Genomic DNA, 26,331 nt, shown 5'->3' with positions numbered 1-26,331 from the left:
ATTCAGATCATAGGGTTTAGAGCTGGAAGGTACCTTAGAGATCATCGAGTCCAACCCCTTCATTGTACGAATGAGGAAACTGAGTCCCAGAATTTTCACCTCATCGAGGTGGAAAAGTAGAACCCTGGGTGGCATAATGGGTGGAGCACTGGACTCAGGGTAATGAAGACCTGGGCTCAGATCCTGCCTCAGACACTTACTAGCAGTTGTGTGACTCTAGGCAAGTCACAACACTTTCTTCACAGGGTTGTAAGGATCAAACAAGATAATATTTGTAATAGTGCTTAAAGCACTATCTATAAACCCACGTTCTTGTTACTGTTATTATTCTCAAACTCCAAGGGCTGGACTCATTCCAGTATCCTGTGCCCACCTCAGGGCAGGCAGGAAATTAGTGGCAGTTACATCGCTGCCAATGATCAGGCCAGTGACACTGAGCCCTGTAAGAACACTGCTGACTGTGCCCTGCAGCTGGGTCTAGACCTGGAAGACCCTGGTAGGAGAGGGCTGGGAGGACTGCCTCCCATATGACTGGTCTCCCCCTCCACAGGAGACCCCAGGCCATTGGCAGGCTCAGGGCTCCAACCACCAATGTCACAGTGCTCTTCCCTGACTAAGGGGACCAGGCCACTGAGCTGACAAAATCACAAACCCCTGAGTTAGACTGGACCTCAAGAGGATCCAATTCCATCCTTGAAAAAGAATTCCATCTACTGCATCTTGGACAAGTGGTCCTTCAAGCTCTGAATGAGGCAAAACCCATTATCTCCTATTCTGCTTTGGGAGGTCATTACTCTTAGCCATTGTTAGGAATTTTTCCCTTAATATCCATCTGAATCAATAGGTAATTACTTTTTGTTCCTAGTTTTGTCCTCTTGAGACCAAGAAGAAAACAGGCAATCTCTATTCTCCATGACAGTTCATTAGCTATTTGAATTCAGCCATGATGTTTCCCTCCCCTAAATATTTTCTTCTGCATGCTAATCATTGCTAGATGCTTTAACTGTTCTTCATATGATATAGTCTCCAGTCTTACCCCCACCCCAAACACACACACACCACCACCATCATTTTGATCTCCACCTTTACTGTCCCAAAAAATGTAGTTCCCAGAACTGGACATAATATTCTAACCTGGTCAGAGGGCGCAAGGACTATTGGGAATCTTCGTGATTTTTTTTTTTGCAAGGCAATAAGGGTTAAGTGACTTGCCCAAGGTCACACAGCTAGTAAGTGTCAAGTGTCTGAGGTTGGATTTGAACTCAGGTCCTCTTGAATCCAGGGCCGGTGCTTTATCCACTGAGCCACCTAGCTGCCCCCATCTTCCTGATTTTAAGTAAATGTTATATACCTCTAGCATTTACCCATAATATTATTATTTGGGGGGCTTGCCATGTCACACTCCTCTGCAAAGATCTTTCTCATGAAAAACTTCTAGCTTATGCCCCCATCAAATACTGAACTAAAGTACAGCATTTCACCTTTACACACCAATTAAATTTTCCCTGACTTGGTTTAGTCCATTTATAGCCTGTTGATGAGGGATCTGGAATCCTGAATGTCATCTAGGGCATTAACCATTCCTTAAACTTTGTATTACCTGCAAATAGGACGAAGAGTTATGCCTTCATCCAAGCCACTGACAAAAATGTTAGCTGACTCAGGACCAAGGACAGATCCCAGGGTCACTGCCCTAGCAATCTCTTTGGAAATTGACACACACACTTTGGTTCTGATAATGCGACCAGAAAGAACACTGGCTCTAGGGGGCAGCTAGATGGCGCAGTGGTTAAAGCACCGGCCCTGGATTCAGGAGTACCTGAGTTCAAATCCAGCCTCAGACACTTGACACTTACAAGCTGTGTGACCCTGGACAAGTCACTTAACCCCCTATTGCCTGCAAAAAAAAAAAAAAAAAAAGAACACTGGCTCTTGAGTCAGGAGACCTGAATTCAAATCCCACCACTGTTACTTAGTAACTTGAGCAAGCAGCCCCAGAGGATGACCTCAGGAAGTCATCTCCCTTCTCTGGCCTTGTTTCCCCACCTCTAATGTAAGGGTACATGGATTCCATCCAAGGTTCTTTCCCACTCTATGAACCAATGACCTCTGATTTTAAGATCCCTACTGTAACGATTGGAATAACGCCACCTGCTGGATACTTACTGTAGAAGAGTTCTGCCCATGAAGGGAAGGTCTTTGAGGGCAAGACCAGGAGTCAGGAAGTGACGCGGGCTAGTGGGAGGAGGAAGGAAGAGACTGGCGCTCAGTCTCGCGCTCTTTTCCTCTGGACTCTGGTGGAGAAGGGAGCTAGAAATGTGCTCTCCCTTTAATAGATAGAAATCTAGGCCTTTTTCTCTCTCTTTACCAAATTCTTATTCTCCTTAATAAATGCTTAAAAGTCTAACTCTTGCTAAAGTTTATAATTTATTGGCGACCACTCATTAGATATTTTAGACAGTTTAGCTAGAATTTTAACCCTTAACACTTCTAAATCTATAATCCTGCTGTTACTTAACCCTATCTTGACATTTAACTTGCCACAAGAACAGCATAAGACAGACAAAAGGTATGATTAAATTTAGGCAAGCTGTTCCCACACTTCTACCTCAGTCCCACCCCACCTCCTAAAAAAGGAAATTTAGTCTTGACTAAACGACTTGATGGAGCCATGATGGATCTGAGTGGTTATCTGTTCCCTAACTAAATGCTTTAAAGGCATCCTTTTGATAATAGGTTCTGGAATTTTGAGAGAATTATTTGACCTCACCTCTAGTCAGCAGAGTCTCTATTTTTTTCCCCTTAAAAAAATCAGGAGAAAATTACCCTTCTGTAGTCCATGGACACTCCTCCCATTCCTCCATGATTTTCCATCAGCTAATCACACCTATAAGTAAAATACTTAGCACAAGTCTTTTTTTTTTTTTTTTTTAGTGAGGCAATTGGGGTTAAGTGACTTGCCCAGGGTCACACAGCTAGTAAGTGTTAAGTGTCTGAGGCTGGATTTGAACTCAGGTACTCCTGATTCCAGGGCCGGTGCTCTATCCACTGCGCCACCTAGCTGCCCCAGCACAAGTCTTTATCATCACCTCATCCATGTCTCTGTTTGGACTCTCCTTTTGCCCCAAATGTAACATTCATCCCTCCTTAGCTTTAGTTCATTCCCAGTTTTAGGAATCCTGACACTGTTCTTAAAGGATTGTACTACTCTTTTGAATTTAGCCTGTTATTTCTGTTTCCATCTTTTACACGGATCTTTTTAAAAATCTGCCTCATTCAATGAATTCCTTATTCATACACAGCTATATGTTTAGATGGCTTTCCCTTCTCCTTTTCAGCTTGGTCAATAAACATTAAGTGCCTACTGTGTGTTGGGCACTGTATATCGGAAGTATTTCTGTTAGTGCCTTCAGAATTTCATTCTCAAGAATTTCCCCTGAAGAAATTTGGATTGTTGGAATCCTGTTATTTCTCTCACCTTTTTAAACTCCCCTCTTCCAAAATCTAGGGTGCCCATCAGCCTATGCTATACTTCCTTCTACTCCTTTATTATGAACTCTATTACAAAGTGGTCACTTCCCACCCACCCACTCCCCCTTCCAAGGTGCCCATTTTTCTTCTTCAGCAACCAAAGTTCCTTCTTGATGGTCAAATTTTTCTTTGCCTCTCCCCCTTTTTCTTACTTTCTTCTTTCTCTCTTTCTTTTCTGGTGTCCTGGACACCAGTCTAGTGAAGTCCATGGAATCCTTCTCATAATCATGTTTCTAAGTGTATGGAGAAAACACATGGGATACAATGGATCCAAATTAAATTGAAATACAATTTATATGTATATGTACACATACATATACATATAAAAAAACTGTATATATATATATATAGAGAGAGAGAGAGAGACAGACAGATAGACAGACAGACACAGAGACAGAGTTCATGTGCTCCCTCACTGGAGTGCATCTGAGTCCAAAATAATGGAGGAAGCCTCGAGTGCCAGACTCCAAAGGGAGCTCAGAAGTCATAGATCCTGACCCCTACCCAAAGCGTGAATCAATGTCCACAGTGCCTCACCCCCAGCAAGTGGCCATCCAGCTTCTACCCTCCAGGGACACAGGGAAAACAGTCCAAGGTTTGGAATCAAAGGTCCTGAGTTTGAATTCTAGCCCAGCCACCGAATGATGTTAGGAGGAGGGTATCTTTTTCTGACTGGGACTCAGTTTACTCATGAGGAAAGTGAGAGATTTATTCTAGACAAGTTACTGTGAGAAAGAGCTCTTCCAAGATCCCTAATCTTATGATCCTGTGCTTGATATAGAGACAACATCACTGGTTCTTATGTCTGAGGGTCTGGGATCAAATCTCACCTCTGATGTGTACTACCTGTGTGACCTTGGGCAAGTCCATTCCCTTCCTCTGGGCCTCAATGTCCTTCTCTATAAAATGAAGGGGTTGCACTAGATGGGGTCTCTAAAGAACTTTCCAGGTCAGGGTCAATGATGCTGCTGCCAGTGTATTCACTATGTGTCCCAATGCTGCCTACTCTACTTCTGGATCTGAAGGTTCTCTCTGTCTGGGATTCTGTGGCCAGGTGGAGATGGGGGCTCCTGGGCTTCTGATTTTCCCATCAGTCCTGGATGGACGTTGGCTCCCTTGCTCCTCTCTGGCCCCAGACCAGCCTGAAAACCCCAGGAGTGACATCTCTTGGGGCCGTGTCATATTTTTGCAGGTGCCCCTGCCCACCCGGAAGCACAGCGGTCTGTGACCAAAACTGAAGCCCCAGGAACTCAAGCCAACCACACACCCCCCGCAGAAGAGTCCAGCCCGGGAGAGAAGAAGTTGTCGCCTCCCACACAGGGCCCCTTTTTCTACATCGGGGGTACCAATGGGGCAGTGCTGTAAGCAACCTCCTTGGAAGAAGGGAGGTGGGGAGGGAGGAAGCAGGTGCCACTGCAGGTCTCTAGGGGAGGAGGGACTGATGCCTTAGTTGGCTTCCCTGAGCCAAAATCTGGGCACCAGGGTGCCCAGGCACATGTCATCTCAGAATACCCACCCCTACTCACTCTGTCCTGCCCTGTCCCCACAACTGCCAGGTCTGGCCTGACATCCCCCCTCCCCCCATCTCAGCTGCCCAAGTGCTGGCCCACAGGCCACTCAGCTCACTTCTTAATTAAAAGTGGCTGGCTCAGGGCCATGTTTTCCTCCTCCCATCCCCCTCCCCCTCCAGGTTTGGGGCCAGCTGCAGGGCCTCGGGTGTCATTCAGCCTTCCCAGGAGCCTCCTGGGGGAACCTGAGGCCCCAGAGCTAATGAAGGCATCGTTAACAGTCCAGTGAATCTTGTTATCCTGGCAGGATCAGTTCCTATTGCCGGAGTAAAGGCTGGCAGAGAATCCATGACAACCGTCGGGAGGATTACAAGCTGAAATGGTGTGAGACCAAGTGCAGGGACACCTATTACTCCTTTCGAGAAGGTGCAGCCCAGAGAAGAGGGGGGAGGGGGGGAGGGAGCGGGGAATGGGCTCCCCAAACTTGGTCCCAGCCGGTCCAGATAACCAGCATCGGAAATTAATGCCCAACAAACAGGAACCAGCTGGTTGGTCAAACATGCCAGGATCCTGGCTCAGGACCATAGAATTTCAGAGCTTGAAGGGACTTCCATAATTCTCCAGGACAAGCTCCTAATGAAAAGAATTCTCCCCATACCTTCCCAGCCAAGTAGCTGAAGGACTCCAGTGAGGGGGCAGGGCACCCATTCCATTTCTGTTGGGATGTTAACCTAAATCAGTTTCTTGGTGGTCTCACACATTACTGCTGGTTGGGTCCTCTGGGGCCAGGCAGAATAAATCTGATCCCTTTTCCCTGTGAAAGCCCCCCTGAAGGTTCTCTGGTCACTGCTGCCCATAGGCATACCACTTCTCATTTGGAAACATGGGAGGTCTCCATCCCAACCAATGTCTTATGTCATAGCAGTGGTCATGTCATCCTTCAAGCCCAGAGAGAGATTGGGATGACTAGAACACCAGACCAAGCCATAGCTGATGAAGCGAATATTAATCGCTGGCCCCTCTGGCATCTTTTGCTTACCTTGAAAGGTACAAGGGAGCAACCTAGTCCATCCATAGACTATCCCCTGCCCACTGTCACTGAGAGAGATTCCTCCAAGGAGCAGCATCACCAGAACAGTGGGAAGGAGCCATAAGTGACCCCAACTTGGGTCCTGTTCAGGATCCTTGAGTTTGGGCGTCAGAGATCTGTTCCCTTCCCTACCCAAGAGAGTCTATGAACCCAGTCAGGAAATGCCAAACACTTTCCTATTGAGCTGCTCCAAATCCCACTCCTCAGATTGGGCAGCCAGAGGATCTAAATGTCCCTACTTTTTCTGCATACCCTGCTCCTACCCCAGCAAAGTGTAAAGTCCTTGAGGGCAGGGATTGATTTCATTGTTGATACAACCCCAGCCCCTAGCACAAGGGCAAGCTAGTACATAATAGGTGGTATTTAATCAATTGCTTAATTATGGTTTGTCACCTGGGCATAATGGTGTCCTGGAGCTACAGGCTACGAGTGGGACCTGGGCACTGGGGCTGAGACTAAAAGCAGTGCCAAACTGCATCTCAGCAAGGTGTCTTTGGAGACCACATAGCTATTGTCTCGGGGCATCAAGATATCAATCAATCAATTGCCAAATATCTATTAATCAAGTACCCTATGCCTGGAAATGTCTTAAGCACTGAGGATACCGAGATAAAAGCAAAGCCATCTCTGCCCCCAGGAGCTTATATTCTATTGTTGGTCATATCTGGGCACTCAATCAACATTTATTAAATGCTGTGTGCCAGGTGGAGGCAGTGACAACAAAAATGAAACAGTCCCTGCCCCGAAGGGAGCTTATATTCCATAGAAAGTATAAGCAATAGTTCTTTGAAAAAGCCATCTTCCCTCCTCCCTCTTCTCTTCATTCCTCCCTTCCCATCTATCCATTTATATCCACCTATCCTTGCATTTCTCTTCCTATCCCTCCTATCTATGCCCCCATCTTCCTTGCTCCCATCCATTTTTCTACCCTCCCATCCCAGAAAGACCTACAGAATACCCTACCCTCTAGAATGGAATCATTTGGAAGGCAGGCACCCACCTCCCCACAGCCTCATCCTGGTGTTTTGTGACACAGGCGAACAACTACTCTATCAGATCCCTAACAACAAGCTCTTGACAACCAAGATCGGCCTCCTGAATGCCTTGCGAGAATATGCCAGAGTCATGAACAAGATCAGCAGGTCACCCACCGCAGCGCACATCAAGTAAGGCACCCCCAACCCCAGTTACTGTTTTCAGAGACAGGAGGCATCTCCTGATGTCAGACATGTCTTCCCCAAGTCGGTCTCCTTCCATAAAGAGAAAGATCAATATAGACCTGGAAAGGGCCAAGGAGATTAACTATTCCAAACTGCTATTCCCCCACCCCATTTTAGAGAGGACAGAACTGAGGCCCAGAGAGGGGAAGGCCCAGATCACACAGGAAGTGACAGAGCCAGGATATAAACCCAGGTGCTCTGACTCCAAAGCCAATGGCAGAGGTTTTGATTGCTAGTACTCTGCAAGCTTTGACTGTCCTGGCCTCAGTTGAGAGGGGAGGGTAGCAGGCAAGCCCTACATCTTACAAAGTGAGCACTCAGTAAATGTTTCTGGGATGGAAGGAAGGATAGATGAAAGGAAGAAAGGGAAGAAGGAAGGAAGGAAATAAGGAAGTATTAGGAGGGAGAGAAGGAGGGAGGAAGGAAGGGAGGGAGGAAGGAAGGATTAAGAAGGAAGGAGGGAGGAAAGGGAAAGAAGGGGAAAGGAAAGAGGGAGAGAAAGAAGGGAGGGAGGGAGGTAAGGAAAGAAAGATTAGGAAGAAGGGAAGGAGGGAGGGAGGAAAGGGAAAGAGGGGGAAAGGAAAGAGAAATGAAGGAAGGAAAAAGGGAAGGGAAGGAGGAAGGAAAGGAAGGGAGGAAGGAAGGATTAGGAAGGAGGGAAGGAAGGGAAGAAGGAAGGAAGGAGGGAAGGAGGAGGAGGGGAAAGGAATGAGGGAGAAAAGGAAGGAAGGAAGGATGGATAGAAGAGATGAATGGAAGGAGATAGACTTGGAAGGAAAGAGGGCTGGAATGAATGATTCAAGGAGGTGACTCCTTCCTTTTTCCCTCCTGTCGCTTTGTCCTTCATGCTGAACTCTCCCACAGGGTTCTGAAAATGGAAGACTTTTTCCCAGAGACCTACCGTCTAGACATGAAAGATGAACGGGAAAACTTCATTGCCGTGTTCCGTGGTAAGTCATCAGCCCCACTCTGGGGTGGGGTGTGGGGCAGAAGGGAGGGGAGCCAGGCACATGCAGAGCTTCCCTCCCCACTTGAGGTCTGTCAGCCCCAAGACTAGAGCCAGGCCACTTCCCCTTCCAGGGCCATGTCAATGCCAGAGGGTGGCATTGGGGATATGGCAGTTGATGCTAGCCCCTCCCCTCCCCCATTCCCCCCACCCTCACCACTCTCTGTGCCTGCAGATGAAGAGATCTGGATCTGTAAGCCCACTGCCTCCAACCAGGGGAAAGGCATTTTCCTGATCAGGACCCAAGAGGAAGCAATTTCTCTCCAGGCCAAGATGCAGAGCATCGAGGATGATCCCACCTACAAGAAGATGCCCTTTAAGGCTCCCCAGGCACGAGTTATACAGAGGTAGGTGGGCTCAGCTCCAGAGGTGGGTGAGGGTGCCTGTTCTGGAGTCTGAGGAGAACTAGGGTTAAACCTGCCCCCTGCTGTGTACCACCTGTGTGACCTTGGACAGACCACTTCCTTCTCTGGCATTCCCTTTGCTACTCTGTGAAATGAGAGTCCTGGATTAATTAGAAGGCCACTGGGGTCCCTTCCAACTCTAAACCTGGCCCCGCTTTAAGTCTGTTCAATAGATTTAAGGCCATGAGGACTCACACCGATAGCTAACTCTGCATTAGGGGTGGCTACAACCCCCACCTTCAATCCTGGACCCATGGTGAAACAAAGGTGGCCCTCTATCTCAGCCTTGAGTAATGTTTCCATCCCTGCCCAAAGATGAGAAAAGGCAAGAGATCTAGAGCTGGAAGGACCCCCAAGGACATCTCATCCCATCCCCTTACTTTACAGATTAGGAAACTAAGACTCAGGGAGTTCAAGTGACTTGCCCACTTGGGGTCATAAAGTAAGCGTTAGAAGTAGGATTTGAACCCAGGTCCCTCTGACTCCAAATAGAATGTACCACACTCCCTCTCCCAATACAAAAGAATTTTCATGACTGGAAAAAATGCTAACAACTTGGGGCAAGGGGGGTGGGGAAGAGCAAAGAGAGGAGGGAGGCTTCCTATGGGAAACAGTACGTGGGCTGAACCTTGAAGGAAAGCTAATAATTCTACAAGATGCAGGAAGGAGAGAATTCCAGGCATAAAAGGGGAGAGTCTAAAAAAAGAAAAAAAAGAGGAGAGTCTGTGCAAAAACAAAAAATTGGAGGATGAAATATAGGTCAGCTTGACTTTTGTTGTTCAGTTGTTTCGGTCATGTCTGACTCTTCTTTTTTGGGGGTGGAGCAGGGCAATGAAGGTTAAGTGACTTGCCCAGGGTCACACAGCTAGTAAATGTCAAGTGTCCGAGGCTGGATTTGAACTCAGGGCCTCCTGGATCCAGGGCCAGTGGTCTATCCACTGCGCCACCTAGCTGCCCCCCATGTCTGACTGTTCTTGATCCCATTTGGGGTTTTCTTGGCAAAGAGAGAGTAAACTGAGGCAAACAGGGTGAATCAATTTGCTCAGGATCACAAAGCTAGTAAGGTTTTGAGGCTGAATTTGAATTTGGGTCTTCTTGATTCCAAGCCCAGCACTGCCACCTATCTGCCCCAGCTTGACTGGAGTGTAAGAAATTAGGAAGGTATATTGAAACCCAGTTGTGGAGAGATTCAAATGCCAAGACTGATTTGAAGTTTGTATTTTACCTTAGAGGCAATAGGATACTGCTTGGGAGTACTTAAGTAAGGGAGTAAAGGGGTCAGACTTGCTCTTTAGGGTCATTTGAAGGACAGATTGGAAAGGAGGAGAAGAGGTTAAAGGCATAAAGACTAATTAGGAGGAGATTCCAATAGTCTAGGGGAAAGAGAATGAGGGAGAGAGGTGTGGTGTCCTTTGGATTGGAGAGAAAGAGGATGGAAGAGGAAGCTGTTGTGGAGGGTGGAGTCAATGAGATTTGACAACTAATTGGCTACATGGATTGGGGGGAGGGGAGGAAACAAGTGGTTGTTAAGCACCTACTGTATGCCAGGACTGTGCCTAAGTGATTTACAAATAATATCTCATTTGGTCCTCACAGTATTACTATCTCTACTTTATAGTTGGGAAAATTGAGACAGAGCAAGGTTGAGGACTAGCCAAGTTTCGCTTAGTTAGGAAGTGTCTGAGGCTGGATTTGAATACAGGTCTTCCTGATTCCAGTCCCAGTGCTCTCTCCATGGTGCCCCCTAGCAGACTCTAGGTAAGAATGAGAGAAAAGTCAAGGATAATTCTGGGAGGGGGGGGGTGTTTCACTTTGGGTGACCAGGCACCTTCAACAAGAAAGAGAAATTTGGAGGAGGGAGGGATAGATTGTTTTGGGGAAATGTAGTCAGTTTGCCTCTACTCTCCCAAAGGTATATCCACAACCCACTGCTTCTGGACGGGAAGAAGTTTGATGTGCGATCCTATCTACTTATTGCCTGTGCTATGCCTTACATGGTCTTCTTTAGTCATGGCTATGCACGGCTGACTCTGAGTCTCTACGACCCCAAGGCCAAAGACCTTGCAGGACATTTGACCAATCAGGTATGGGGAGGGGCCCTGGGGTTTCACTGGGAGGGATGGCCATGCCGCTCCCCTTTTCCAAGGTCAATGACTAAAAGGTGATTTTTTTTTTTGCGGGGCAATGAGGGTTAAGTGACTTGTCCAGGGTCACACAGCTAGTAAGTGTCAAGTGTTTGAGGCCGGATTTGAACTCAGGTACTTCTCAATCCAGGGCCGGTGCTTTATCCACTGCGCCACCTAGTTGCCCCAAAGGTGATCTTTTTTAAAGACCAGGACTCAGCCACATCACCCCCTACTCAGTAAACTCCATGGGTTCCTACCTTGTCCAGGATCAAAGAAAAGACCTTCCATTTAGCTTTTCAAGCCTTTCACCACCTGGCCTTTCCAGTCTCCTTCACTTACCCCCCTCAGTGCACTCTCCTTCTCTCAACACCTTTGTACTGCCTGAACCTCATGCCTGGCATGCTGCTTCCTCATTCCTACTCCCCTTTCTCTGTTACCATCTCTCTCTCTGTCTCTCTGTCTCTGTCTCTCTCTGTCTCTCTCTCTGTCTCTTTCTCTCTCTGTCTCTGTCTTCTCTCTTCTCTCTCTGTCTCTGTCTCTCTCTGTCTCTCTCTCTCTCTCTGTGTCTCTGTTTCTGTCTTCTCTCTTCTCTCTCTGTCTCTCTCTGTGTCTGTCTCTGTTTCTGTCTCTCTATCTTCTCTCTCCTACCTCTTCCCCTTCTCTCCATACCTCCCCCAGGGGCAGCTAGGTGGCAGAGTAGATAGACCACTGGCCCTGGAATCAGGAGGACCTGCCTTCAAATCCAGCCTCAGACACTTGACATGTGACCCTGGGCAAGTCACTTAACCCTGATTGCCTCAAACATATGGGGCCATCTCCAGTCATCCTGATATATAGCTTGCCACTAGACCCAGATGTCTCTGGAGGAGAAAGTGAGGTTGGTGGCTTTGCACAGCCTAGCCCCATTTAAATCCAATTCACCGCAAGCCATGAAATCACCTTCCTAATGTCATGGTCCTATTTGATAATGAAGGACAAACCACCACCACCCCCTTCTCATTCCCTACCTCTCCCCTTGCTTCTCTTCCTCTCTGCTTTCCTCTCTTCCCTCTTTCATTTCTTCTCCCTCCTAATCGACAGATGATGTCTATTCCCCCCAAGTCCAGTTTGTTGGTGCAGCCCAAGAAGTCTCTTTTGGGACCCGGGGCATGTGGGAGATAGGGGACCCTCCTCCAAACTTCCCTATTTCTGTCAAGGGCACTTGACACCCAGTCACTCAGGTTCACCTCCTTGGAGTTATCCTTGAATCTATCATGTCCCTCACCCCACATCTGACTGGCTGGGAAATCTCATCAATTCTACTTCCTCACTGTCTCTGCCATCTACTTCCTTCTCTCCACTCACATCACCAACATCCCAGTTCAGACCCTCATCTTGTCTCACCTGAACTATTGCTACACTTCCTAATTGAACTCCTTGTCTTCAAGTCTCTCCCCTTCTCTAAGTCATCCTTCACTCAATTGCTAAAACAGTATTCTTTTAAAATAGTACTTTTCCAGTTATATGAAAAGATAGTTTTCAACATTTCTTTTTGCAGGGCAATGAGGATTAAGTGACTTGTCCAGGGTCACACAGCTAGTAAGTGTTAAGTATCTGAGGCTGGATTTGAACTCAGGTCCTCCTGACTCCAGGGCCAGTGCTTTATCCACTGCGCCACCTAGCTGCCCCCCTCAACATTCATTTGTTCTGTTTTGTTTTGTTTTGTTTTTCTGGGCAATGAGGGTTAAGGACTTGCCCAGGGTCACACAGCTAGTAAGTGTGAAGTGTCTGAGGCTGGATTTGAACTCAGGTCCTCCTGGATCCAGGGCCAGTGCTTTATCCACTGTGCCACCTAGCTGCCCCCCCTCAACATTCATTTTTATAAGATTTTGAGTTCCAAATTTTTCTCCCTCCTCTCTCCCTCCCTCCCCAAGATGGCAAGAAATCTGATATAGGTTATATATGTACACTATTAAACATATTCGCACATTAGTCATGTTGTAGAATAAGAATCAGAACAAAAAGGAAAAAAACCTCAAAAAAGAAAAAACACAAAAGTAAAAATAGTATGGTTCAATCTTCACTCAGATCCCACAGTTCTTTTTCTGGATGTGGTGAATGTTTTTCATTATGAGTTCTTTGGAATTGTTTTAGATCTTTGTATTGCTGAGAAGAGCTAAGTCTATCACAGCTGAATATCACAATGTTGCTGTTACTGTGTACAATGTTCTCCTGGTTCTGCTCACTTCACTCATCATCAGTCCATTTAAGTCTTTCCAGGTTTTTCTGAAATCCGCCTGCTCATCATTTCTTACAGCACAATAGTATTTCATTACATTCACATACCACAACTTATTTGGCCATTTCTGAATTGATGGACATCCCCTCAATTTCCAATTCTTTGCCACCACAAAGAGAGCTGCTAGAAATATTTTTGTACACGTGGACTCTTTTTTATGATCTTTTTGGCATACAGCCCTAGTAGTGGTATTTCTGGGTCAAAGGGTACACACTGTTTTTTTGTTTGTTTGTTTGTTTTTGTTTTTATTTTGTTTTGTTTTTTGCGGGGCAATTGGGGTTAAGTGACTTGCCCAGGGTCACACGGCTAGTAAGTGTTAAGTGTCTGAGGCCGGATTTGAACTCAGGTACTCCTGAATCCCGGGCCGGTGCTCTATCCACTGCACCATCTAGCTGCCCCAGTATACACTGTTTTAGAGCCCTTTGGGCATAGTTCCAAATTGCTCTCCAGAATGGTTGGATCAGTTCACAACTCCACCAACAATGCATTAGTGTTCCAATTTTTCCACATCTCCGACATTTATTATCTTCCCTTTTTTTGTCATATTAGCCAATATGATAGGTGTGAGGGTGGTACCTTAGGGTTGTTAAAACAGTGTTCTTAAAGATCAGGTCACTCCTCTGCTCAAGGATCTTCAATGATTCTCTATTGTCTCTAGGATAACTACAAACTCCAAAGCCTGACCTGTCTACCTTTCCAGACTTGTTGCACATTCCTCCCTTTCACAGACTCTTAAGTGCCATCCAAACTGGCCTATTTGCCAGTCCCTCTAACTTGGAGGCTATCCCCAAACCTAGAATGTCCTCCCTTCTCACTTGATCCTCTTAGGATCCTTCATTCAAAGCTTAGCTCCGGTGCAAACCTTACTTCGCTCCCTCCTCCTAACAAATATCTGTTTCTTCCACATCCTCCAATTGCATGTAAGCTCCCTGAGGGGGTGGGGGGAGGAACAATGTTTTCACTGTATCTCCAGTCCCTAACACAATGCCTGGCCCATGGTAAATGTTTAATAAATGCTTGACAGTGGGAACCTTACTTAATCCCCTTAAACATAAGTGTATGAGTGGGCAACCAGGTGGCACAGTGGATAAAGCATCAGCCCTGGATTCAGGAGGACCTGAGTTCAAATCTGGCTCAGACACTTGACATTTACCAGCTGTGTGACTCTGGGCAAGTCACTTAACCCTCATTGCCCCATCCCCCCAAACAAATAAATAAATAATTGTTTGTTGGATTAGATTTGGGGGAAGGGGGAGGGAAAGGGGTTGAAGGAATCTTTTGAACTTGTGGAAAGGAGTTCTACATGAGGTCAGCCAGGCAAATCAGCCCTAAAATAGTCATACTTGGAGATAGCTCAGGGGTCCAGAAACCTGAGGGTTTCCTTCCTATATCTGCCCCCACACAAAAACCAAAACAAGAGTAGTCTGTGTTTATGGAAGGCTCTGTGAGACAGATGTGGGACACCTTCAATTAATCCACACAATTAATCACCTACTCTGTGCCAAGTAAGAGGCAAATTAGTATATTTATTGGTAGATGGCCTTGAAGACAGACAGACGTGGGTTCAAGTCCCACTTCTGACTCATACTAATCGTGTGACCCTGGGCAAGTCACTTAACCCATTAACTCACAAAGACCCTCAGTTTGCAGAGGAAGTATAGACCTGCTTAGGTAGAAGGAGTTTTCTCATCTGGGAGTTCAATGAAGTTGTAGATGCAGCCCTATCCTTTTGTGCTAGGAGATGAAGGGGTGGGGAGGAATCATACAGTACCTGTCCCCTGGGAGCTTACAGTCTACCCAGGAGAAAAGATACAGTTATCCCTTCCATATTGTGACTTTCCCCATTGAAGTTTCAATATATCACAGGTCAGCCTAAGAAATTAAATAGGAATTTGGGGAAAGTTTTGTGGAAGCTGCAGATAACATGTAAAGACTAGCGAATGACATAGAAAAAAGTTTAGAAACTCAGAAATGTATGTATAGTATTGTATAATATCTTCACAAATTTTACAATAAGGTACCGTAAATGCCTCATAAAAGAAAAAGAAAAAAATCAGACTTCTCTGGTACAAAGAGAGGGCCAAAACATTTTATGTGCTGTACCCCTAACTTCCCTGTCATGTGGAAGGGCTACCTGTATACATTTAGAAATATATACATGAAAATGAATGAAAAAGAAATAGAAGGTAACTGGGGGCAGTGGGAGAGGTAGGGGCACTACTTGTTGGAGGGTCTGTGGCTTGAAGGATGCCTGTTAGTATTTCTGGGGCTGAGGTGCGATGTCTTCAGCTGGGAAGCCTGATTGGGGATCTCGGGGGCCATTTTTGTCTTTCTTCCTTTCTCCTAGTTTATGCAAAAGAAGAGTCCCCTGTACGCACTCCTGAAGGAAGAGACCGTGTGGAGCATGGACCGCCTGAACAAACACATCAATGAAAAGTTCCGCAGATCCAAAGGGCTCCCCAAGGACTGGGTGCTCACCACTTTTACTGTAAGGACCTACTGCTTTCTGCTGCCAGGCTCTGGGAGAGGGGCCTTCTTTGGGTGGGTAGGGGGGTTAATAGTTCTGCCACTGTCTGCCCTGGGCAGACCACATGTGGAGTACTGTGTTTCATCCCAAGCCCTATATTTTAAAAGGATATTGATGGGGCAGCTAGATGGCACAGTGGATAGAGTACTGGCCTTGGAGTCAGGAGTACCTGAGTTCAAATCCGGCCTCAGACACTTAACACTTACTAGCTGTGTGACCCTGGGCAAGTCACTTAACCCCAATTGCCTCACTAAATTAAAAAAAAAAAAAGGATATTGATGAGTCGGATTATCCAGAGAAGAATGACCAGAGTCAGGAGCATTGGAGGGAGAGGGGGAGACTGGAGAGACCCCTCCATAAGAGGACCAGTTGAAAAAATGGAGCATTTGGGGGCAGTTAGGTGGACACTTACTAGCTGTGTGACCCTGAGCAAGTCACTTGACCCTCATTGCCCCCCCCCAAAAAAAAAGAAAAGATGGAGCATTTATGGTAGGGAGAAGAAAGGATCCATGGGAGAGATGCCAACTGTTTACATCAAAGAGGGATCAGCTTTGTTCTACTTGGCCCCAGAGGCCAGAACTTGGAACACTGGGGGAGGTGGTCATTAGGGAGCTCTAGGTTTGGTGTGAGGAGAAACATCTTATCTTCGGAAGCTGTCCCAAGGTGCCTCCTCTCTGACATTCCTCAAGCAAAGACCGGATTAGCATCAGCATAGTTGCATAATTTGGGGAGTCCACAAAGAACATTTTATGTGCCAGGCACTGCACCAAGCTAGGGCTATAAAGACAAAAGTGGAACCACTCTCTGCCCTCAAGGGACTTCCATTCTCTTCGGAGAAACCGGAAGGGGCTTTGGAAATAATCTAGTTTAACCCAAACCCCTCTTCATTTTACAGATGAGGAAACTGAGGGCTGCTTGGCCAGTGGGTTAGAGAAGACATAAGTGGCATTAGACAACCCTGAGGTCCCTTCATGTGGGGATTCTGAGCGGTAGAAAAGAGGAGGGAGCAGGAAGAGAGGAGGTAGTCAGGGAGGGCTGCTAGGTTTGGGGTACGGGGTAGGCGAGAGAGAGAAGGGGGAAGAGGCAAGACTGCCCGGCTCTGGATTCGGGGCGGGGCTTCGGGCGGGACATCCTGACTCTGACCCGTGGCTCCCCACACCCAGAAACGGATGCAGCAGATTATGCTCCAGTGCTTCCTGGCTGTGAAGTCCAAGTTGGAGTGTAAACTGGGCTACTTCGACCTCATTGGCTGTGACTTCCTCATCGATGAGAACTTCAAGGTGCGTCCTATCGGAAGGGGCCACTGAGATCTTAGTCTCCAGAGGAGGAGCATAATTCCTGGGGGACAGGGAGGGGGGAAGGGAAGGAGATTCCTGGGACTGTGGGGCTGGGAAGAAAAGAAGGTGGGAGGGAGGGAAGAAGGAAGGCTGGGAAGAAAGGGAAGGAAAGTGGGAGAGAAAGAAGGAAGGAAGGAGGGAAGGAAAATGGGGAGGGAGGAAGGGAAGGAAGGAGAGAAGGAAGGAAGGGAGGGAGGAAGGGAGGAAGGAAGGAAAATGGGAAGGGAGGAAGGAAGGAAAGAAGGGAGGAAGGAAGGAAGGAAGAAGGGAAGGAAGGAAGGAGGAAGGAAATGGGAAGGGAGGAAGGGAAGGAAGAGAAGGAAGGAAGGGAGAGAGGGAGGAAGGAAGGGAGGAAGGAAGGAAGGAAGGTGAAAAGGGAAGAAAGAGAAGGAAGGAAGGAAAGAAGGAAGGAAGGAAGGAAGGTGAAAAGGGAAGAAAGAGAAGGAAGGAAGGAAAGAAGGAAGGGAGGAAGGAAGGAGGGAAGGTGGAAAGGGAAGAAGGGAGGGAGGAGGGAAGGGGGGAAGGGAAGGAAGGAGCCAATTTAAGCACAAAGAAGCCAGAAGATGGAAAATGGCAGTGGTTAGGGACAACCTAGAACCCTGAATCACCTAAGACTCCCCTCCATGGAAGCTGAACATAAAGTAGCCTGGTGCTTTCTGACCTTTCCAAAGACCACCTCTAATATGATAGGACCATAGATAGAAAGCAAGAAAGAGGACTTAGGGGTTAGCCAGTGCAACACTATCATCTCACAAAGGAAGAAACTGAGACCTACAGGAGGGAAGGGACTAGCCCATGATCATATAGTTATTAACTGGTGGAGTCAGGATTTGAACTTGGATCCCCGGCTCCAAATGCGATACTCTTTCCACTTCATTTCTCTTTCCTCCTCCTTGTCTCCTCCCTCCCCCATACACCACAGTGTCTCCTGGGCCATGTGTGGGTGGGACTCCTCAGCAGCTCAATATTTTTTTAGCCTGAAAGAACACAATACTGCAGACAGATCAGGATTGGAACTGAGAACTGGCTAGATTTAGGGTCAGGAATATAGTCAAGAAGGACTTAGATTCAGATTCTCCCCCCAACACACACACATACACACAGATATACACATAGAAACACGTACACATATGCACACACATAGAAGCACACATATATGCATATATGCACACACATAAACACATAGAAACATACACACACCAGCTGAATTACCTTGGGTAAATCATTTAACCTACTTCCATTTTATCTCTGATATGGAAAGAAAAATAGCACTTCTCCCAAAGAACTGTTGGGAGGATTAAATGAGATAGTCGAGGCAGAGTTTTTACCAAACCTTAAAAGTTCTAGGTTAATAAGCAGGCATCCTTGTTGCTGTTGTTGCTGTTACAAAGGGAAGCCAAGCAGTAGGCTGGGGGTGGTCTGACTCCCTGCCCAGAGCCAGGTCCTTTCCCTCCCCCCCACCACAGGATGCTCCCCGTGGGGAGTTTGGGAGGTAGGGGGCAGGGCCAAGGGGCAGCAGTCAGTCCCAGGGCTGGCTGGGGAGACTTTGCTCACGACTCTGCCAGGCAGGGAGCCGGCTGGCACAATACCCTGCTTTGTTGAGGTGGTGAGGAGCCGGCTCAGCTCTGGTTTCCAGTCCATTGTGTCTGGGGTGTCAGCCCACAAGCCCCCCCCCCTCTGCTCCCCTCTCTCCCTGCTGTGACTTTGGCTGGGGGAAGGGGGAGGATACAGTGTCAGACATGGGACCAGCCCAGGGGGGCTCATTAAAGGGTCTTAGTGAGCCTAGCAGGGGCCCCCGCACCATCTGGGGGCTTGGTTTGGCTTCACTTTCAGAACACACCTTTCTTCTTGGCCTCCTCTGGGGTTCTTGAGAAATCCTGTTGTTCCTCAGCTTACTGGGCCTGGGAAGGAGGAAAAGAATCCTGGCCTGGAAATCAGGAGACTCAGTAGCTCTCTGCTCCTTATTTCCAGTGTGACCTTGGGCCAATCATGTCCCTGACCTGGGCCTCAGTTTCCTGATCTGTAAAATGAAGGGGGTGGACTCAATGACCTGACAGGATTGTTGTAAGGACCAAATGAGATAATAAAGCTCTTAGTATAGTGCCCAGCACACAGTAGGCACCATATAAATGCTAACTATTACTACTTTGTATGTAAAGTGCTTCTCAGAACCCCGAAGCATCCTCAATAGTAGCTGAGACCAGGAGCATGACTAGAGGAAGCCAGTGTGGGGGTTCAAGGCCAGAGATCACTGGGAAGTTCTGAGGCACTTTAGACTTCCTTGCTGGGAGCTCTGGGAAACCAGGAGAGTCAGTGGGAGAATTAGCATCTGGGACTGAGTTAGAAACATGGGGAGGGGGGAGTGGGGCAGTGATTGGAAGAAGGGGCCTAGAGGGATAGGGAAGTTATCCCCTCAAGACTCTGAAGATCTGAGTTCAAATCCCACCTCTGAAATCACTCATCGGTGTGACCCTGAGAAAATCACAGAAGGCAAAAACTGGACTCAAGGAGATCTCTATGATCTTATTAACTTAGAGGACAGGGCAGCAGGGTGCACAACTGAGGGAGACAATCTCCTGATCAGGGACCAGGCTGAACTGAGTACATGTGTGGCATCTTTGTGTTCACCCTGCAAGTACAGGGTGCTTTAAGAAACCCCCTTAGCAGACCAGATGACTCACACCTGAGAGAGGAGGGAAGTAAGCAGATAAGAGCCACAGCCTCTTGTCTGGAGGTTGTGGTCCAAGAGGAGGCTGCCTTAAGCCCAAGGAGGAAAGTGGAAGAAGTGTGTTGGACAAATTCTGCTCACTGGAAAGACTGAGGTCTAGGAGAAGGGCTTGGGAACTGGAAGACATGGCTAGGCTGCTTTCTATATGTATGACTTGAGTCAAGTCTCTTCCTCCCTCTGGGCCTCAGTGTACTCATCTGTAAAATGTCACTAGACTAGATGACCTCTAAGAATCAAGTGAGATTATGTGCCTAAAGCATTTTGCAAACCTTAAGCCACTGGATGAACGTCCAACAGAATCCTAAGCCAAAGTGATAGATTTTCTTCTCCTTGATGGTAACAAGTTTCCTGAACTGACAGCCTGGGGTAAGGGTCCCTGCATGTGAGAACCCCTGAAATATTTTCACTGGGCCTGACGAGGGGTCAGTAACCAGGAACTGCCACTGGCTACAGTTGGGGGGGTATTATTCTTCCTCCCCTCTCCACTCTCACAAGTGACTCTAATCAGAAATGATTACAGCCCCACATTCCAATTAGCTGGTGATTATGATATTCAGAAGACCAGGTCCCTGCAGGCTACCCTCAAGGACCCTGGCTAGGCCAATAGAGACCAAGCTGGAAATAGAGAAGTTCATTTGTTCGTTCGTTCGTTCGTTTGTTCGTTCGTTCGTTCATTCATTCATTCATTCATTCATTCATTCATTCATTCATTCATTCATTCATTCATTCATTCATTCATTCATTCATTCATTTATTCATTCATTTCATTCAACAAAAACAACTACAATGTGCCAGGAATTGTACTAGGTGCTGTGGCTATAACAGTTTTTTAAAAATGGTTTCTGCGGGGGCAGCTAGGTGGCGCAGTGGATGGAGCACCGGCCCTGGATTCAGGAGTACCTGAGTTCAAATCTGGCCTCAGACCCTTGACACTTACTAGCTGTGTGACCCTGGGCAAGTCACTTAACCCCAATTGCCTCACCAAAAAAAAAAAAAAAGGTTTCTGCCCACAAGGACCCTACATTCTAATTGGAGAGGTGGAATGGGACAATGTATCCAAAGAAGTCAATACAAAATATATGTAACAGCCTGAATCCTATAGCGATTGGCAAGCTGGCGGGAATTGTCTGTGAGGTTGGGGTGCCCTCTGCTGGTGGCTGTGTGGTAAGACCAGGTGGAAAGGAGATCCCGGCTTCTCAGCTACATTTCAGCCTTGGGCTATACTGCTCCTCAGCTGGTGTTTGAATTTGTCTGGTGTCATTTCTTTTTGGTTGAGAAAGGAGCACTGCCCGTTTAGAACACATCCAGGTTCCCTGGTCCGTTCTGACACTGGCCACTAGCAATTCTTAGAACTGGCACAAGTCACACTGGGTTAGAAAGAGCCCTGGAGCCAGGAGAATGGAGAGATGTATTTCTAGCCTGCTCCTGCCACAGACTCAAGGATGGCAGACCCAGGAGTTTGAAGACTTGGGTTCAGTTCCTGCTTTGGACACTTAACTACCCATGCGACTCTGGACCTCAGTTTCCCTAACTGTAAAAATGAGAGTTTTGGATTAGATGACTTCTCCAACCCTAGATCTAGGATCTTATGATTCTCACATGTGATCTTCAGCAAGTCATTTTCCTCTCTTGTGCCTCATCTTTCTCATCTGGACAGTGATGCCTTAGAAGAGTGTCTCTTAGACAATCTGAGCCTGATCCACCCCACCCTACTCTTCACTGGATTCTGGAGGTATCAGGGCTGAGTGGTGGATATTCAGTGGGACTGTCTTCATTTGTAGAGCAAAGAAGTCAGACTAAATGATTTCTTAAAGTCCCAGCCCAAGGGACTTAGATATTTAAGCTGACCCACCCACCCCACTCCCCAGCCCTGAAGGGGAGAGATGCCAAGTGTGTTACTGAAAAATCAATACATCTAGGATCGGAAGACCTAAGTCCAAATATCAACTCTGCCAACTGCTACCTCTCTGGGCCTCAGTTTCCTCTTATGTAAGATAAATAGGTCAGATTTTGGAAAACAGTTTAGAATTAGGCTAAGTCAATGACTAAAATGTCTGACCTAAGGTATATGGTCCAAAGAGGTCAGTGACATAAAGATTCTACATCCATACACCAAAATATCTCTAGCAGCACTTTTTGTGGCAGCAAAGACCTGGGTGCGGGGGAAGGGGGAAATGCCCAAAGATTGAGGGATGGCTAAACACATGAAAGCAATGCGGTATTACTGTGCCTTAAAAAATGAGGAATTCAGAGGCATATGGGAAGACTTAGAGAAACTCAATGGATAGGAAAAGAGGTGAAAATTCTATCTAGGGATGCTAGGTGGCGCCATAGTGCATAGAACACTGGGCTTAGAATTAGTAAGACTCATCATCAGCCTCAGACACTAGCTGTGTGACTCTGGGCAAGTCACTTCAATCCATCTCCCTCAGTTTCCTCATCTGCAAAATGAGCGGGAGGAGGAAATGGCAAACAACTCCAGTATCTTTACTGGAAACACCCAAAAGGGTCAGGAATAGTTGGAAAATGACTGAACAACAAGAAAGCCTGACCCCAGAAGAGTTATGAGAGTGCATAAGGGTGGGGGGCTGTGGGTGTGGAACACTATATATGATACTAGACTTGGGTGATGTATTGGTTGGTTTTACTGGATTCTTGGTGGTTTTTTAATTACAAGAGAAGACAATTTTCCATATATTGGGAAATGAAGTTACGAAAACAAAAAAATATCAAAAAAAATTTTTTTGTTTTTTTGTTTTTAGTGAGGCAATTGGGGTTAAGTGACTTGCCCAGGGTCACACAGCTAGTAAGTGTTAAGTGTCTGAGGCCGGATTTGAACTCAGGTACTCCTGAATCCAGGGCCGGTGCTCTATCCACTGCGCCATCTAGCTGCCCCACAAAAATGTTTGTTTTTTTTTTTAAAGAAAAGTAAATTAATTTGGAACTCAAAAATATCTTTAAATGTCATTGAGAACAATTAAAAAGAAAAAGTAAATTTAAAAAAAAAGTAAATTACAGAGAGGTAGACTAGATCAGGGCTTCTTAAACCTTTTCCACTCGCGACCCTTTTTTGCCTGAGAAATATTTACATGACCCCAGGTATATAGGTGAATAAAATAGGTATACAAATCAAACATTTACTGCCAAGTTTTTCACGACCCCCACATTCGGTTATGTGACCCCATATGGGATCATGACACATAGTTTAAGAAGCATTGAACTAGATGATCTATCTCTTAAGGTCTCTCCTAGCTCCATGATTTTAAAGTTTACAAAGTATTTTATCTAATTTAGTCCTCACAAGGAGCCTGCGAGGCAAGTGTTATGTAGACAGCATGTCTATAATACAACATACATACATATACACACATGTGCAATGTGGATAGAGTGTAAGTATATGCATTGTACACATGTGCACATATACATACACAGTATATAATACATATATGTAGTATATTATTGTTGAGTCGTTTCAGTCTTTTCTGGCTCTTCCTGACCTCATTTAGAATTTTCTTGGCAGAGACACTGGAGTGGTTTGCCATTTCCTTCTCCAGCTCATTTTACAGATGAGGAAACAGGCAAACAGAGTGAAGTGACTTGCCCAGGGTCACACACCTAGTGAATGTCTGAGGCTGGATTTGAACTCAGGAAGATATCTTCCTGTCTCCAGGCCCAGCATTCTATCTACTGTGTCACCTAGCTGCTCCATCCACATCCATTTTTCTATCTACTATGAAATACTATGTTCAGATAATAGCCCAAAAGAGCCCTAGAGGAAAGTGGCAGAATCTAGACCCCCAATTCCAAACCCTAGGGACACAGTAGAGTTGGAAGTGAGGGAACTTAGTGTCCTTGAACTTTCTGCCCCTACGTATCGCTGCCTGCTCTTAAGCTGTTTTCAGGAGCTGTGCACGCAAAAATAATCTTTTTTTCCTTTTTTCCAGGTATGGCTGCTGGAAATGAACTCCAACCCTGCCCTACATACCAACTGTGAGGTCCTGAAGGATGTTGTACCCAGAGTGGTCCATGAGACTTTGGGTAAGGGATACCCAGGCTAGAGATACTCAACCACCCTTATGTTATCCCTGAGTGCCTCTGCATATCTTAGCTCTGAGCCCCCTTCATGTACCTTAGCTCTGAGCTCCCTCCATATACCTCTAGCTCTCAGCCCTGAAATCCCTCTGTCCATCATAGCTCTTGTCTCCCTTGGCCCACCCTTCTCAGTCTTGAAGTCCCTACTTTAAATTCAAGCAGTCTTATTTCTACCCAGCTTAGCTCTGAGCCTTAAACTGCCCTCCCTAGATAAGCCATAAGCCATATCTGCCCACCTGAGCCTCAGCGTCCCTACCTGAGCCTCTCCTGACCACCTTAGCCTCCAGTTCTGATCCACTCTCTCCACCTTGATCTCAGAGCCTCTCTGCCTACCTAAGCCCTGAGTCATCACTGCCCCCCCAAAACCTGAACTCCCATTTGCTCATCTTAGTACACAGCCTTGAGCTGTTTTCTCCTAAGCCCCCAGTCCTGACCTTAACCCTTGGTCCCACTGTCCTCTGCCTTGTTCAGATCCCATATAGAATACTGTGTTCAATGCAGGACCCTTGAGCTCCCAGTTCTGATCTCCTCTGGACTATCTTAGCCCCGAGTCCCCAGTCCCTTCTTGCCCTTCCAAGTCCTGAGTTTTTCTGCCCATCTGAATCCTCAGGTGTAGGTATCCTTTGACTACCTTAGCCCCAAACACCTGAGTCCCTTTGCTCATCTTAGCCCAGCGCTGAGCCCCAATTTGTCCATCTCAGCTCCGAAGTCTGACCTGCTCTCCCCTCCTGAACCCTAGGGCTGAGCCTCTCTGTCTACCTTGGCCACAAGTCCAAAACCCCCTTGATCACTTTAGCTCTAGCCTGCAGCTTTCTCCCCCATCTCCTTAGCCTTGAGTTGCTTTTCCCTAAACCCCCAGCCCTGAGTTCCTCTGTTCCGCTTAGTCCTTAATTCTGGTCAGATCCCATCTGGTCAGACAGACCTTCAGCAGAATGCTGCGCTCAATTCAGGAAGGGCACTGGGATGGTGAAGAGGCTCTAGTCTGTGCTGTGTGAGCATAGGGCAAGGAATCGGGTGTGTTTCTGTTGGAGAAGAGAAGACTTTGTCTGGGGCCCAATGGATGCCTTCAAGCATGGGAAGGGCTGTCCTGGGGAGCACAGGAAGAGAGACAAGACATTGCCAAGAGACAGAGAGTTGTCCCGAGAGGGAAGGCAGGGCCTCGGGAGGGGGCGAGCCTGTGATTGCAGAGGTGGTGGCCAGTCAGAGAGTGGCTGCTGAGGCCTCCTTCAGTGCTAAGTGACTCCCTGAGATTCTGGGATTGCGCGCCTCCCTCCTAACCCTGGAGTCCCTCTGACCCTCTGTTCAGCTTTGTCCAAAGCTCAGAGTGGCTCTGACCCCTAAGCCTCCCCCTGGGCCCTCGGGCCAGCCCCTCAGAGCCCAGCAGAGCTCAGGAAGGGTCTCAAGTCTTCACTTCTAGTAAATGCCCCAAACATAGTTCATAGTGGGCTCGGATCACAACGGGAAAATTGAACATGTTCTCAGTTTAGATTTGGGCTCTCCCTCCTTCACTCACTCCCTGCTTGGGGGGGTCCCCTCTTTGCCCATTACAATTCCCAGGTAATGTGTTTTGGGGAGCCCTAGGCCCAGTGGGAAAGGTTTGAAATTCTCTGTCCCAAATTCCCAATCTACAAGCCCAGATGTGGCTCTCGGTTACCCTTGGTCCCAAGGCCCAGACGTGCGGGGTTGCAGCCCTGGGTCCCCAGGACTCAGTGTAAAAGCTGTCAGTCACCCATCTAAGGGGTCCAAGCCACTACGTCTCCCATTGCAGATCTTGCTCTGGAAACCTTTCACAAGAGCCTCCGAACAGAAAGGATGCTTCCCCTGCTGAGCCAGCGCCATTTTGTGCTTTTGCACAGCGGAGAGGACGACCTATGGCCCCGGTCCCTCCGCTTACGGAGCCCGACCCGGCATCTGAAGCTGAGCTGTGAGCCGTCTTACCAGGCCATGAACCTGCTGTCACCCACCACAGGCTCCAGCTCAGCCAAAGCCACGGACAGTTCTTCAAAGAAGCTAGAGCCCTCCAAGCCCTCTCTGAAGCGGACGGGGCTGCTGGGCCACCCGGGGCCCGTCCACCCCAAGTCTGCCTTGCATATCCCCAGTTCAAACTCCTCAGTAAAGGGCCAGCCCCAGCCCCCGAGCCAGGACCACCTCCAGTCCCAGCCTCCCCCCAGCACCTTGTCGGAGGAGCCCGAAGTGGTTCCCAACTCCCAGAGTCACGTGCTTACCCTCCTCCGGCCACTCACCTCAAACTCCTCAGACTTTTGGTTCCAGGGAGCTCTGGAGATGGAGCCCCCCATAATGGCCAGCAATGACCTCTTCTTGCCTCTCTATCCATCCCGGATGCTGTCCCTGAGCTTCCCCTTGTCGGAGCCCATCCACCCCTTCGACACCCCCAGCCCTTCTGAGGTCCAGGACACTGCCCTCGATTCCTTCCTGGGCCTCCCTGAGTATGAACGCAAGGATGTGGGCTACCGGGGTTCCTAG

At 47.5% G+C, this 26,331-nt stretch overlaps 1 protein-coding gene across 1 annotated transcript; it reads left to right on the top strand.

Moving 5' to 3' along the window:
* Positions 1-70: 70 nt before the first annotated feature.
* Positions 71-26,331, top strand: TTLL10 (tubulin tyrosine ligase like 10). Its single transcript, XM_043993869.1, has 11 exons — positions 71-128; positions 4,724-4,892; positions 5,347-5,465; positions 7,166-7,295; positions 8,214-8,299; positions 8,531-8,702; positions 10,672-10,843; positions 15,511-15,651; positions 16,854-16,970; positions 23,700-23,793; positions 25,616-26,331. Exons 1-11 carry the CDS (start codon positions 71-73, stop codon positions 26,329-26,331), a joined length of 1,974 nt encoding a protein of 657 aa, XP_043849804.1.

Source organism: Dromiciops gliroides, chromosome 3, assembly GCF_019393635.1.
Source record: "Dromiciops gliroides isolate mDroGli1 chromosome 3, mDroGli1.pri, whole genome shotgun sequence".
In the NCBI taxonomy this organism is placed as follows: Eukaryota; Metazoa; Chordata; class Mammalia; order Microbiotheria; family Microbiotheriidae; genus Dromiciops; species Dromiciops gliroides.
This window is presented reverse-complemented; position numbering and strand designations above follow the sequence as displayed.